Source organism: Podarcis melisellensis (genome assembly GCF_964234715.1).
Source record: "Podarcis melisellensis genome assembly, chromosome: 2".
Classification (NCBI taxonomy): domain Eukaryota; kingdom Metazoa; phylum Chordata; class Lepidosauria; order Squamata; family Lacertidae; genus Podarcis; species Podarcis melisellensis.
Window position 1 is genome coordinate 73945908 of NC_138529.1, and position 15311 is coordinate 73961218.

Here is a 15311-nt window from a genome sequence, read left to right on the forward strand (position 1 = left end):
CGGCAAACCAGAAGTATATTTCCAGGTTTTTGTCATGCACGCATCCGCAGCAGCGCTCTACTGCCAAGCGCGAGTGTGCAGAAGCAGTCCCTCTGGTTGCGGAAACCTCGGGATCCAACCGAAGCTCCGGAACAGATCCTGTCCGCAACTGGAGGTACCACTACTTTCCAAAATGTGGTGGTCCTAGGATTTACTAATTTTAAAAACACATTAGGTTGTACTCGTAGTGTTGATGTAAATATTCCATCAGGTGCAAGGATTTCTCATCGCACCATAGAATGTTCTCTCCCTGCATGTCCCCTAAATTTGTTCTGGGAGTAGATGTGGGAATTACCCACATATAATAATGAATTTCCCATTTTTATCATAACTGCAATCACACAAAAACTGTTCTCACCTGCTAAAGTTAGCAGCAAAATGACACAAGTTCCTATTGTTTAGTATTTAATATGAATGTGTTAAGTTTTTTTGTATCTGTTGGCTCACTATCAACCTCAAGTCCTGGAAACTCACAGATCCTTAGCTTGGTGGCAGTGGGCATCCCCCCCCCCTTAGATTTACAGGTGTTTATAGATCAGCGTATGTGAGAAGCTCACTGAACACATAAAAACCACCAACTTTTGCGGGGTGGGATTTTGTTTCCAAACTGATAGGAACTCAAGCACAATTAATTTATTAGAGGGAGTGATATATTGTGAAGCACAAGTTACCATTCACATTTCAGTTGCCTGCACACAATCCATAAATCTGAATATAAATGAATTCATAAATTTCCTCATTTTTAAAGAAATAATGGCTGCTTTACTGTTGATGGGTAGTTTTATTAAAAGAAACTTTACTATAAAAATAGTTTTTGGAACGCAGATTTTTTTTCTTCAATCCACAATCAAACTTAAAATTAGCTGTAAGAATCTGAATGGATCTTCAAGCAATAGGAGGGATCCACCAAAAAGCTTATATTCACAGGTTAAGTAACAGTAAAAAGTGGTAGCAGCTTTTTAGTATATCAAGTTGCTGTGCAACACATGAGACACTCCCCCAGCACCAGCTGTGATAAAGTCTTGGGTGCAGCGTCTACTGAAACATTTTATCCCTAGAAGGTCATTCTTTAATATCCCATCTGGTTGAAAATGCTAGTTTCATGGAGGTTCCTCTGCTTAAAGAGGCTTCTTCTCCAAGCATGCATTTCAAGTACTTAGGTGTTTCTCCATTTTAAAACAATCTGAATGGACGTAGCATTACCAGCTTCACTCTATGGTCTTGTCTGGTTCCTGAGAAGAATATGGGGTGTGTCACTTCTGTCTTATTTTGCCTCGTAAGTGTCAGTGTGCCTCCGAATCAAGTTGAATTTGCCACTAGGGTCAGGAATGTACCATTTTTCCCAAACATCTGCGTAGGATGCGGTCCTTCCCCAGGGTTTGAAGTGTCCGTTCCAATGGAGTAGTTTGGCAGCTTTCACAAACTGTGGAGAGTATCTTTTGCCAGCACTGGAACCTTTGAATTGAGTAAGAAACAAGTGGATTTAGATTCCTATCCTGTCTTCTCTCAAAAGACTCTAGCTGGGTTCTGTTAAAGGCTAGCAAGTCACATAATCAAAGTTCACAGCTGACTCTTAATTTTCAACCATTGTCAAAACACTGATTTATCTTTCAAATATCCTTTCTCACCCCCATTGCAACTGGGATGTCTGGGAGAATGCAGCAAGGATGCCTGAATAGCCATCACCATAGTATACAGTCATACCTCGTGTTGCTTTAGGTTCATGTTGCGTCTTCGGTTTGCAAATGCGGGAAACCTGGAAGTGTATACTTCCGGGTTTCGCCGCGTGTGCAGAAGTGTTCAGCGCGCTCCGTGCTTGTGCAGAAGCACTGCTCTAGTTGCGGACTTTTCGAGGTGCGAACAGCACCCCCGGAACAGGTCATGTCCGCAATTAGAGGTACCACTGTATCTAGAAATCTTACTGTTTCCACATTTAACTGACCACTGAATCATATTCAAACACCATATTTCCAGAGCCATTTCACATCAATGTCAAACTTTTCAAAATGTAGTAAAGAGTTCAGAGACAGGAAGAGGAAGAAAGTAAAGAATTTTGGGCAGACAAATCCACAGCTTCATTACCACACTTCAAAGGTCCTGTGAAGAGGAAAATGAGGCCTACGGAAGCAACCGCTTCAACCAGCTTAAGTCTGGCAAAGGTATCACATCCTCTTCCATTGTACTTACCAAGATGACGCACATTCCACATAGGATCAAGGTTTGAATGTCTCTTGTAAAATGCAATGAGCAGAGGGGGTGTAGTGATACTGCCTGCAAGAGTCCGACTGTATATTTCCTCTCTAGTCAGGGATAAGAAAGAAAATTTAACCAGCTAAAGACAGAAGCTCAATTCTTAAATAGGGTAAATATTCATTAATCCAACTGAGTGTTTCTCTTTTCAAATTGTTAATCATCCTATTAATGAACAGAACGCTTCTGTTTTTGTGCAATGTCATATAAAGCATTTTGTTTACAACCTTCTGTTAGGCACTGTACAGCAACTGACATACTTTGCAATGAGCCAGAGAAATAAATGGAGGAATCACCGGAGTGTTAGTGTAGCCCAGCTAAGAAACTCAGCTGCAAATGAGTATGTACCTTCTCTCAGTCATTGTCCACCACTTGCAATACGAGGAAAACATTTGCAAGGCAATAGTAACAAGGATTTCAGAAAGCGTGTGACATGCTTTGGCTGTTCAAAAAGCTCAGTATCGAGAGTACTGAATAGTATTTCCTAAGCAAAAGGCTCAAAAAGTAACAGGCAGAATAGGAGCAGAAGGAAGAGCCTGAGAAAGAAATCTGGGTGGACCACCTAATAGCAGATGGTTAAGGTGGTCATTCAGGACAACCTTTGTAACAGGGTTGGTAGAAAGAAAGAAAGGTGGTTTCATGATCTGAGACTGGGGCAGCGGTGTGTTTAAAGAACAAGATAGCTGAAGGGATTTTAATTGAAAGATGACAGACCTGAAAACAATTTATATTCAGGGCTAATAGGCTGAAGGAGATGCAGAAAGTAGCCTGCTGTCAGTGCAAAGATGATCCATGCATAGAGAAAGATTATCATCATCAACGTGGTAGAAAGACCTGAGAAATACGTCTGGCAGTTCATCACTCTCCACCCCCACTGGCACACACAATGCTGTGTTAGGCCCAGTCCCCCAAGTGGCAGTGTTAAGCAGAAACATGGGCACACTCACACAACATTAAGTGCCATCCATTTCTCCAGTTGCTGAGTGATGTTCTGTCGTTTCCATTCGGTTAGATTTGCAACAAAGACGCCCGGATTGAAAGAGCAGGTACTTGCTTTCATAGACAGCTTCCGAATTGCTTCTTTTTTATAATCGAGAAATCCAATGTAATTGTACTGTAAATTAATAGAAACTGGGTCTTTTTTCAGTTACAACAATCCCCGGAAGTCTTTACTGGTTACACACATCTCTCTCTGCAGAAAGTTTCACTGCCCAACCCCTCTATTTGCAGAGGAAAAGATACCCCATATGGAGATGCTAGCTTCACCAAAATGTGATATTTAGCAGTTTTTTTTGTTTTTGTTTATTAGCTATTACATTTCAAATACCTTAAAATAACTATACTGAGGCAAGTGGAGTTAAATACAAAAAGCCATCTGTGCCTTTCTGAATCAGCCACATTTTGCTTATGGCCATTATGTTCCATTGCTCATTTTGGGGGGCGGGGAATGGAGGCTCCCTTCCTATGCAGCATACAGATTCTGAGAAGTAAGGAACCATCTACATTTACTCAAAAATAGCCTCCTCTTCCTGGCTGTTCAGTATACCAGATAGGACAACCTGCTCCTCCTCGGTGCTTAGAACAGGAGAAACAGATCTCCTCAAGACATGAGGAAGAAGACCACAGTCCCTGGTATCCTAAGACCACTCCACATTCTGTAGCCTTCCCATGCAGACAGGTACAGGCATTTACTATTCTCTGAAAATTATACAGGCTACTGACTGATAAGGGCCAGGAATATATAGCATGCCCAGGAAGAAGCTAAGGTTCCCAGTCCTATAATACAGGTAAAAAGGGGGCACTTGGCTTCATTCAATGCTTTGGAAAACCAAAAGGCATAAAGAACTCCTGTAAAACAAACACAACCACAAGGTTAGAGGCAGCCTCTAAGAACTGGGGCCTGTAACATTCGCTTTCTTCTTTTAGAATTATTTGCACCTGGTTTCCTGCTCCACGAACTGCAAACTTATTTGAGGTAGAGTCGCAGTCATCTGAGAATGCAGCTGCATGACCCTGTTGCAGTGGAGTGTTGTAAAGTTCAAAGATATCATCTGAAAAAGGAATCCAAGCAAAGAAGAAATAGCAGTTCAAAACTAATTTTAAAACCCCGCCTGCCATCCCGCCCCTGCCCCCCACAAGCATTTTCAATAGCTGCAAATACTGGAAACAAGTGTTATCTTTCTGTTTATGATGGTTATATGGACATACGCTGCAAAAAAAACTCATTTGATAAGAAAACCTCGAAACGTGCCTAAAGCAGCTCTTCATATCCCAGAAACGATCTTGCCTCTGATAACTTCATTTCATTGAAAACAGGGTTTTATTCTCATGTATGCACAGAAATGAAGAGCGGCGTGGAGCTTAAATACTGTACATCTTTTGCAAATACAAACCATTTAATCTACAAATATGTTATTACTTAAAATGACAAATTCATTCCAACATGCTCTAGAGAAGCCTTACTTCAGTCTCTAAAGCTGGGAATACAGATATCATGGAAAGCTCAAATCAGGGTGTAGAGTTCGTAAGTCAATTTCATATTTCAAGTTAAAACAGCAGTTTTAATTGCACTAAGAAGATACTGCACTAAATAATTTTGTGTTACTGCATTCCCCGCCCCCCTAAAACCAGTATAACTCTCTTGGAATTCTAACGTAATGTGTTTCCTGCATTACAGGAGGTTGGACTAGATGATCCTTGGAGGTGCCTTCCAACTCTATAATTCTATGATTCTATGACTTCATCCCATTTCTTTAGGTGGGCTGAAATCTGTCCCTCGCCCTGAGACAGGATAGGTCTACAGAAAGACGCTTCCATCTCTGAAAGTATTTGCAGGAAGAAAAGTACCTTGAACAACCACATCATCATCCAAGTAAATGGCCTTTTCTGCATTAGGGACCCAATTAGGCAGATAGAATCTTGCAAAGGTTAGCTAGGTAGAAACAAAAGGGAAGAAGAAGATGATGAATGAATGAATGAAATAAAATCTGACATGCAACACACTGGATTCAAAGAACCATAATCTCTTTTAACAATATATTTTGGTCTGCTAACAAAGCTTATAGTAAATAAACAATTTATTGAAACTTAAGTTGCTGGTAGAATTTTCAACCGTCCCAACTTAATTTGATGAATACAATCAAGAACTCTTAACAGCATCAGTAGTTACAGGTCAGATTTTTCAAGACTGCCATATCTGCCATTTTTCATGAATTATCAGTAACCTGAAAGGAAGTTAAAATAATATAAATCAGTGCAAGTACTCACAGGTTTAATCGAGTCTGGCATTTCAGACTTAACCTGCACTTTTCCATCCAGCATACGAGGGTCAAAATCCAGTATTTGGTATTTCACATTTTTCAGACTAGTTTTACTAAGCCATGATCTGTACAGGGAAGAGAGCAGTAAAAATGTCACAGGTGGCTGCAGTGCCTATTTCCAGCTCAGGTTGGTTTGCCAGCTACAGACTGGGATAGCCTTTCCAGTAATTGTAATCTCACATCTAGACTGCTGTAATTTGTTTTATGCGAGGCCACCGTTGAAGACAGTACAGAAGCTTTAACTGGTACAAAATGCTACTGCCAGATTACAGTGGTACCTTGGGTTACATACGCTTCAGGTTACACACTCCGCTAACCCAGAAATAGTGCTTCAGGTTAAGAACTTTGCTTCAGGATAAGAACAGAAATCGTGCTCTGGCGGCGTGGCAGCAGCAGGAGGCCCCATTAGCTAAAGTGGTGCTTCAGGTTAAGAACAGTTTCAGGTTAAGAACGGACCTCCGGAGTGAATTAAGTACTTAACCTGAGGTACCACTGTACTGTGTGGCATATCAAGTTGGAGTCACATTACACCTATGGTCCATTATCTCCACAGGCTGCCTGTAAGCTTCCAGCTCAGTTCAAACCATTGATGTTAAATTACAATTCCAAAAATGATTTGGGGCCCAAATACTCGAAGGCAGTGCTTTTTTCTGGGGGTACGCAGGGGTATACATACCCCTAAACGTTTAAGAAAAAAGCACTGTTTGAACGACCACTTCTATTTTTCAGAGGAGCTAGATGAGGATTGTGAAATAGGAATATTTAGTTTTCAATACCCTGCAAATCAGTTCTGAAACTGGTAATAGTGAGCAGCATCTGCAAGAGTAATTCTCTGAGATGTCTCTGCTTGGTCAATCCTATTTCAGTTTGGCTATATGAACGTTCTGCTTGGCTATACATAAGCAGTACTTTATTATCTATAGCTTCTTGCAGAGAATACAGGATTACAAAATGGAGGACGGAGTATGTTTGCTTCTTCAAAGTAATCATTACTAAGCCTGGAAACCTTTCGCAAACGAAAACCAAGGAAGAAAATTTCTCAAACATACTTTACCTCAGATGGTCCACTGTGTCATTCAAGGTGACAATATGGAAGGCCACATTGGACTTGGTGTTCTGCTGAATACTGTTCACAGCTGCAATTACCCCACCAAGCCTATCATCAGATGCTGTAATGACCACAGGAATCTCCTTGTCATTCCAGTCCTCTGTTAACCTTTGAGGTGCCTCAGGTATAAAATCTATCGGTTGGAGGCCTAATGGACTTGAATCTGCAAAATAAGGGTATGGTGTGCACAGGTTTATTATATAAACATCATTCTGGGCATGCTCAATCTAATGTCACTCACTCTTAAGTCCTGTTAAATATCAAGGACAAAGTCAATTGCACTCTTTGAAGAATTTAATTTTGGCTAGATACGCCTTATATAATTTTTACACATTTCTTTAATTCTTCCAGTTACTTCCATTAGCAGGGTATTTTATCAGACTTTAAATTGGGTGGCTAATCTGTGGCACTCCAGATGCAGCTGAATGTGAACTGTCATTAGCCCTAGTTACCATGGCTAAAGGTCAGGGATAATGTGAGCTGTAGTCTAATATCTCTAGGTGATCACTGGCGAGCCATCCCTTCAAATCAAACTTTTTATCTCTTCCTAATGATTGACCATGATATTGCAATGAGATTAAAGTTACTTTCAAGTAAGATGACCCTTAAATTCTATGGCTTGATTAGTTTATTTGGGATATGCAGCTATGTTTTGATTTTAATCTACCTACAGGTATATTTTGAGTTATCAAATGTTGTTCTATTTATTGTTTTTATGTAAATCACTTAGAGGTTTTTTTATTATATTAAGCAGTAAAGGTAAAGGCAAAGGTACCCCTGCCCGTACGGGCCAGTCTTGACAGACTCTAGGGTTGTGCGCTCATCTCACTCTAGAGGCCAGGAGCCAGCGCTGTCCGCAGACACTTCCGGGTCACGTGGCCAGCGTGACGAAGCTGCTCTGGCGAACCGGCACCAGAGCAGCACACGGAAACGCCGTTTACCTTCCCGCGATAAAGGGGTACCTATTTATCTACTTGCACTTAAGGGTGCTTTTGAACTGCTATGTGGGCAGGAGCTGGGACCGAACGACGGGAGCTCACCCCGCCGCGGGGATTCGAACCGCTGACCATGCGTTTGGCAAGTCCAAGGCTCTGAGGTTTTACCCACAGCGCCACCCGCGTCTCCTATATTAAGCAGTATATCTTTATGAAGAAATAAAATTACTCTTGACATGATAGGCGCACTTCAAATGGTTTGATATTTCTGTGAAATAACTGAGCTGCAAGTATATATTACAAAAACAACCTATGTGAAGGACATAATTTCACCAACACAATGATTTGTTACCTCCCAAATGAACATTATTACTGAAGCCCAGACTCATAGAAATAAGAGAGAGACACCATACCTGATAATTCCCTTTTCAAGAGATCGCTGAGACCCAGTATGTTGTGATGCAACACTAGCAAAAATATAACAACAGCAAGCACCAAAATGAAAATGTTTACTGAAAGGGAACAAAGAAAAACATGATTAGAATAATAATAATGGCCAAGTATGACTCAAGTATACTGATTTTTAAAATGTGCCATTTTAATACCTTTTCTGAACGTCATTTCTTCCTTTCACTCTGGATGAAGTGTTGAGCCTCTTCAAATGTCTACAAGAAAAACGCACAACAGAGAACCATTCTGCAAATTTACAAAAAGTACCACATTCAAATATAAAAAGTATTGTTCTGAGTCGTGAATAAAGATTTCAAGTAAATATCCACCTAGGATTCCACCATGCACACAACAAGGAGCATCTTCAGATATAATTTCCCATACATCTTTGTCATGGCATTTTGCCACCTCATACCTTTTACCCAATATGCTGCAAGCTATTTATGGGGAGAGTAAAAGAGTAGACTTGCATGTGTTTTCCTTAGAAGAGTACCACACAATAAGCTAACATCTATACATAAGCTAACAGAATGCGGCAGCTAGACTGGTGGCTGGAAGTGGCCGTTGAGACCATATAACACCAGTCCTGAAAGACCTTCATTGGCTCCCAATACGTTTCCGAGCACAATTCAAAGTGTTGGTGTTGACCTTTAAAGCCCTAAACGGCCTCGGTCCAGAATATCTGAAGGAGCGTCCACCCCCATCATTCTACCCGGAAACTAAGGTCCAACACTGAGGGCCTTCTGGCGTTTCCCTCACTGTGAGAAGCGAAGTTACAGGGAACCAGGCAGAGGGCCTTCTCGGTGGTGGCGTCTGCCCTGTTGAATGCCCTCCTGTCAGATGTCAAGGAAATAAACAACTATCTGACTTTTAGAAGACACCTGAAGGCAGCCCTCTTTAGGGAAGTTTTTAATGACCAATATTTTAATGTATTTTTAATCTTTTGTTGGAAGCCACCCAGAGTGGCTGGGGAAACCCAGCCAGATGGGCAGGGTAGAAATAAATTATTATTATTATTATTATTATTATTATTATTATTATTATTATTATTATTATTATTTTCTTCTTTATTATTATTATTAGAATTTTAGCAATTCAAAAACTGAAGTGACAGGGATAGGTTTGCTCACAGGAGCAAAACCAATGGCAGTGCTGAAAGCCACATCTCTCCCAGGTCTTAGACCCTCACTAAACCACCCATTTGCAAAGTGAGACAAATACAAAGCATTTTTGTCTACAAAGCAGGCTGCAATCCAGTTAAGGACAGATGACTTGGCATTCAGACAGTCCAGGTTTACTAAACCCATTCACCTCCTAGAATATTTTCACTGTGTGGTTTGTTCCACAGTCAGAAATTTTCATTGCTTGTCGCTACACTGTCTTCTTTAAAACATAAGCAACAATCTGTCAGTTTTCATGTGAGCTGAGCTCCACCTGCCTTCTAGTCATCTATACTCCTGCTTCTCCTACTCTTGCAAAAAGCAAAGAGATGCAAGCTGCTTAAGGTGTCAAAGAAGATTCCCGTGAACAGACTTCTTGATAATCAGAGTCAATCTGTTGTTCCACAGTAAAACTAGTAATTTAAAAACTAGTAATAATAATAAAAAAGTTTTTAGCTATTCCTATTCTATCTGTTGTCTTTGTCCATGGAGTTTGACAACAGATAGAAGCTACCAGCATAAGTTTGACCAAACTGTGGGAGGCAGTGGAAGACAGGAGTGCCTGGCATGCTCTGATCCATGGGGTCACGAAGAGTCGAACACGACTAAATGACTAAACAACAAAATTCTATCTGTAATCCATCTTAAGTCCCTGTCAGGGAAAAAGGTGGGGTTCAAATAAATAAATAAATTCATTTCATACTTCATCAATTATTGATATGTGTCCACCAGACTTGAACATTTTTATACAACTTAACCATCCCTCAAATAATTGGTCCCCTTTTTGGATTTATCATCCAAGGATATCAAGACCAGGGCTGGTGAACTGCCAGTCCATGAGGCTTCCTCTCCCTTGCTCCTCATCCCTTCAATTCAAAGCAACTAGGCTTGAAAAAACTTCACGATGGAGTCAACAGGAGGATGTTTTCAAGCATAAAAAATCCACACACAGAGAGAGTGCAATCATTCTTGAAACCCCATGTAGGGTTGTTTGCAAGTCTAACTGCCGGGGAGATGGGTTGTCAGTGTCCAGGCGTCCACATTTTCCCCAGGTGATGAAGCAGAGGACTCTGAAACAAATAGGGGAAGGCACACAGGGCTTGCCCCACAAGCCTTGCCACCCAATAAGGCTTCAAGAGCTATGAAGTGGTGCTACCATATTTGGACTCCATGGAAGGCTCAGCACGGCCAGAGCTTTCCATCACAGGAAGATGGAAGAGGAGCTGGGTCCCTGTAAGGAAAACCCTGTACTCAGGTTGTGGACATAATCCGTGACGGAGGCATGTCCGCAACCCGCAGCGTTCACATCCTGAAGCGCCCAATTTGGCACTTTTGCGTTTGTGCGATTTAGCGCTTCTGTGCATGCGGCAAAACCCGGAAGTAACCCATTCCAGTACTTCCGGGTTTCCCGTGGTCCGCAACCCAAAAACACGTAACCTGAAGTGTCCGTAACATGAGGTATGACTGTAATGGAGAATGCTGGGTCCTTATATGGGTCCCCAGAGTGGCTGGGGAGGCCCAGCCAGATGGGCGGGGTATAAATAATAAATTATTATTATTATTATTATTATTATTATTATTATTATTATTAGAAAAACAGCACCTTCCAGTACAGCTCACAATTAGGAGACAGCAGTGCAGACTTTGCTTTCACAGAGCACAGCCTGAGTGCCTGTATTCAGGGTATACCCTTCTCTACCTACCTTCACTCTGCCCAGTTTCTAGCCAGAACCTCATAATACACATATGGAGTGGGGATCACAGCTGGCAAAGGAAGGGTTAACTCTCCCCTCCCTGTGTACTGCAACCACCACCACCCTGCAACAATTGGCCTTGAAACCACCTTCTATTGGTGCCAATCTTTGTTAGCCCCTTCCCTACACAACTGCAAGTTCACGAAAGATCACCCCCTACTCCATACGTCAAGCGAATGGGTGTGCATTAGGCAGCAAAACAGACAAGTACGAATGCGTAGGGTGTGCAAATGAGAATGAGTGTGCATGGGTTAGCAGTAGCCACATCCACCTCTAGCATATGCCCTCAACATATGCTCCATGCAATGTGTGGCTCCGTCAACAGTGCAGGAGACTCTGAATCTCAGGGTTGTGGATTCGAGCCCCACGCTGGGCAAAAGACCTCTGCATTGCAGGGGGTTGGACTAGATGACCACCGTGGTCCCTTCCAACTCTACAATTCTATTATTCTATGGACCCTGGAAGATCAGCCATGAGGAGAGAATGTAGCCCTTGGCTTGAAAAGAGATTTAATTCTGAAGAATTAAAGGCAGGCAACTGTTTTTGCAGCGCTCCGTTGCAGCGCACCTACGTGCGTGGCCTGCAGCCTTTCCAGACCTTTTAAAGAAACTGACATTTAATTCGTTTTGTCTCGCGCGTTATTTCTAACCTTCGATCTGCTTGGTTCTGCCCACTGGCAATAATAATAATAATAATATACTGCCCATTCGCTTTCTCGCGGTGCAGTTGAAGTCCAGTGATGGGTCCCGTCCCAATCCGGATCACACACCAGTTATTTTGCACCCTCCCAAACGGGAGCAGCCCGAATCCTCAGACGCCAGCGGAAAAGCGGCGCATCCGAGGGGATCTGCTCCTCCAGGAAAGTGGGCGGCCAGAAAGGATGGCGCGTGGGGGATGGCGCGGACGGGTTGATCGACGCGACCGAGACTGTTGTTACCGTACCTCTGTCCCTGCTTCTTCTCCAGAAAGCGAGCGACCCTCCCGCTCCTGCTTCCCTCCGCGCAGTCTGGCACCCGCGAGAGAAATGCCAACTCAACAGCGCAAAGTTGTCAGCAGCTCGAGTAGCTGCCCCACGCGGTGCCTGATCGGAAAACAAACAAATGCGCAAAACAGGCGCAGCCGCACAGCGCCGCGCAGGGCAGCCTTGTTCACCCGATGCGCTGAAACGACAAGCTCTGCCCTCGGTCGGGGAAGAAAAAGCGCGGGCAGGCAGTCGGTTAAGACCCTTCGGAGCGCTCGAGGTCCCCTCCTCCGCGCGCGGGTGGGGAAGGTTGGGGTCCTCGCGGGTCTGTTGCCATGGAGACGCGGCGTCGGCGGAGCGCTCCGTAGGCCGCGGAGAAGCCTGCGGCTGTCATAAAGAGGTTGTCGCCGGACCAAGAGGCGGGTGGTTCGGGTCGCGGGCGCCTTTATGTTGTGGTTGTTGGGTTTTTTAAGCGCGTTTGAGGGACCGGTCAACTGCGCGACGCGGTTCCCGCCCCGGAAGTGCGAGCAGGATGAGGCGGGGCAAGAAAGCGGCAATTCCGGTGAGCTCTGTGGCCCCCGCCTTACGGCGCAGAGCTGCCTCCTCTGAGGATCCGGAAGCGCCTTTTGCTGCTGCTGCTGCCGCCGCCTCCTGCTCCCTGGGCTCTTCCGCTTCGCAGGGCGACCCTCTTCTGCTGCCCGAGAGCAAGGGGACCCCCGGCTGGGCTAAGGAACCCCGCCTGCCCGGCGCGGACTCGGCCTCCTCGCCTGTGGTGCAGCCCGAAACCAGCGAGCCTCCTTTGCCCCGGGAGAAAGTCTACGACGGCTGCGGAGCGCAAGACGTGGCCTTGCAGGCGGACATCATGTTCGGCGTATTCCGATCCATCCCGACACAGATGGTGGGTCAGGCGGGGGCTTTGGGGGAGACTCTCCTGCGGAACCCCCCACCCCGCACCATTAGTGAGAGCTTTCTACTCCGCTTCCAAGCCGAGCAGGAAGTGGGGATGGGGGAGCTGCTTGGTCGCCTGCCACAATAAAGCAGACGTGTCCTAAGCGGAGCGCGGGTGCCTTTGATGCCCAGCGATAGGATGTTGGGGGGGGGGGCGAGTCTTTTCTTCTTCGTCCCTGGGGGCTTGGAGAAAAAGAGCCAGAACGCCTGAAAACACTTGGGGCTATTGAACCGACCAATTGTAAACCCCCGATCTCGTGTTTACTTAAAAGCCTAGTCCCTTAGATTTCCGTGCGCCTTGACTTCCAAGTAAGCTAAAGCGTGCTGAGAATTATAGTCTTGAGGTTGAAGTCGGAGCTTAATACAGTGGAACCTCGGGTTAAGTACTTAATTCGTTCCGGAGGTCCGCGTATTAGGCATGTTTAGTCAAAGCATATATTGAGTTTAGGGATCAGTAGGGGTTCATATCTGACATAAGTACAGTAAAGTGCTAACAGCAGCCATGTGGAAGCTGCCCCATGAATGATTTTGCCTTGATTGCTGTGACGTGGATAATTGCTTCCCGCACGACTGTTCTGCACCTATTTAATGCAGAATCTCAGTGCCAGCACAACACGTTCACCCAACTGCGTGGAAACATTTTCTGACGCTTCCACGTTGTTAGGACATTTTTTTCAGAATATTCACATAAGTGAAGCCATGGAAATATGACAGCAAACAAGACAATGAATATTCCTACAAAGCTGCTATGGCAGTGATGGCACAGGAAACTAAATCAGGATCTTCTTATATCTATACACCATCATTACAGAAACTGTAAGCAGCATGGGGGGAAATACTGGTGCTCACAAATCTTTTTTCCATTCCCACAGGACTATAAAGGCCAAAAACTAGCAGAGCAAATTTTTCAGGGAATCATTCTTTTCTCTGCTGTAAGTATAAGTAAACAAAAATGCCATATATTTTAGTCTTATTTTTTAAAAGTATTTGTTTTTTTGTGCTTTTAACAGTTAGAAGGCGATAAATACATGGTATCTGAAAGCATACATATAGCAATAGTGCAACAAAGTTCTACTGCGGTTAGTGGCCTTAGTATGTTTAGGGCTGCAGCCTTTTGTCTTAAGTACTGTAAAAAATAGCTCTTGAGTAACTAGGTCAGTATGTCACAGTAACATTAATCTTGTTAAGTTATTGATTTATCTTGTATATGTTTATATTATGTAAGTTGAATTAATAATAATATTGCAGTGGGCCAAGTCCAAATGAATGACAGCTAAGTGCCCAATGTTCTGCTGCTATCAATTCCCTATATTAACCCCCTAAGTGAGTTAAAATGTTTGCTAAAATGCTCATTTAAAATTCTCTCCATTCTGGGTTTGGAGAGTGACCTGGAATTCTCATTGACTTATTGTTTCTTGCAGGTAATTGGCTTTATTTATGGGTACATCACTGAACAGTTTGGCTGGACAGTTTACATTGTAATGGCTGGATTTGCTTTATCATGCTTGGTAAGCATATTACTTATTTTTGTGTGTGTAGCAAAACAGTGAATTCTGCGAAGCTTGTGATAGAATGGAGCTGTAATGAAAGCTCCTACCATGCAAAATAAGTAAAATATGTGTTTCTTTAGGACAATGTGTTAACATGATTCTAATCTTCAACAATACCATTAGCTTGATACTCTTGTTTTATTTTGTGCTCTTTATGCTGCTCTCCCCCCCCTTATGTTTGAAATAACTGCACTAGAATAGGGCTGCTATACATCCTGATTTTCTAGGACATGTCCTGGAATTTCCCTTCGAAAATGGCGCCCTGGATTATTTTTTGGAAATTGTGCAGATGTCCTGGAGAACTGGCAACTGGGGTTAAATCATACCAAAAATGCCTTAAAAAGCTCCAAAACCCAAAACTTCTTGTAGTTTTTGGGGTCTTCCTAAAAAAACACCCTGGTTTTTACTTTTTGAAATATGGCGCCCCTACTAGAAACAGAAACACTGCTCTTCTGCTTTGTATATACTCTAAAAGCTAATATAGGCAAAGCTCAAACTTTTACAAAAACATTGTCAAGGAAGTTTGTATTTTTCGTTTCAGCTCACACTTCCTCCATGGCCCATTTACCGTCGCAATCCTCTGAAGTGGCTACCTGTCCAGGAATCGGCAATAGATGATAAGAAGCCAGCAGACAGAAAAGTAAAAAGGCACACTAAAAATTGAAAAAAATACATATCTTGTATCATTTTCTGTCATTAAATTTGATTTAAAATCTCTTATTCCTCTTCCTTTACTTGGTTTGCTATTTGAGAATACCTTGACAGTATTCTAAAATCGGCCTTGCACAGTTTGAGTTTTAACAATGTGATAGTGCTTTTGACTTAACAGCAGCCTG

At 43.2% G+C, this 15311-nt stretch overlaps 2 protein-coding genes across 2 annotated transcripts; one reads left to right on the plus strand and one right to left on the minus strand.

The window, feature by feature from the left end:
- Window positions 1-431: 431 nt before the first annotated feature.
- On the minus strand, window positions 432-12159 carry GLT8D1 (glycosyltransferase 8 domain containing 1). Its single transcript, XM_081903523.1, has 10 exons — window positions 11959-12159; window positions 8258-8317; window positions 8066-8164; window positions 6664-6880; window positions 5557-5674; window positions 5137-5221; window positions 4228-4340; window positions 3237-3403; window positions 2227-2339; window positions 432-1494 (listed from the first exon to the last, which is right to left on the minus strand). Exons 2-10 carry the CDS (start codon window positions 8271-8273, stop codon window positions 1304-1306), a joined length of 1119 nt encoding a protein of 372 aa, XP_081759649.1. The 5' UTR covers window positions 8274-8317; window positions 11959-12159; the 3' UTR covers window positions 432-1303.
- A 203-nt stretch (window positions 12160-12362) lies between these two features.
- Window positions 12363-15195, plus strand: SPCS1 (signal peptidase complex subunit 1). The gene is made up of 4 exons (XM_081903524.1): window positions 12363-12875; window positions 13798-13857; window positions 14347-14433; window positions 15017-15195. Exons 1-4 carry the CDS (start codon window positions 12510-12512, stop codon window positions 15137-15139), a joined length of 636 nt encoding a protein of 211 aa, XP_081759650.1. The 5' UTR covers window positions 12363-12509; the 3' UTR covers window positions 15140-15195.
- The last annotated feature ends 116 nt before the right edge of the window (window positions 15196-15311 follow it).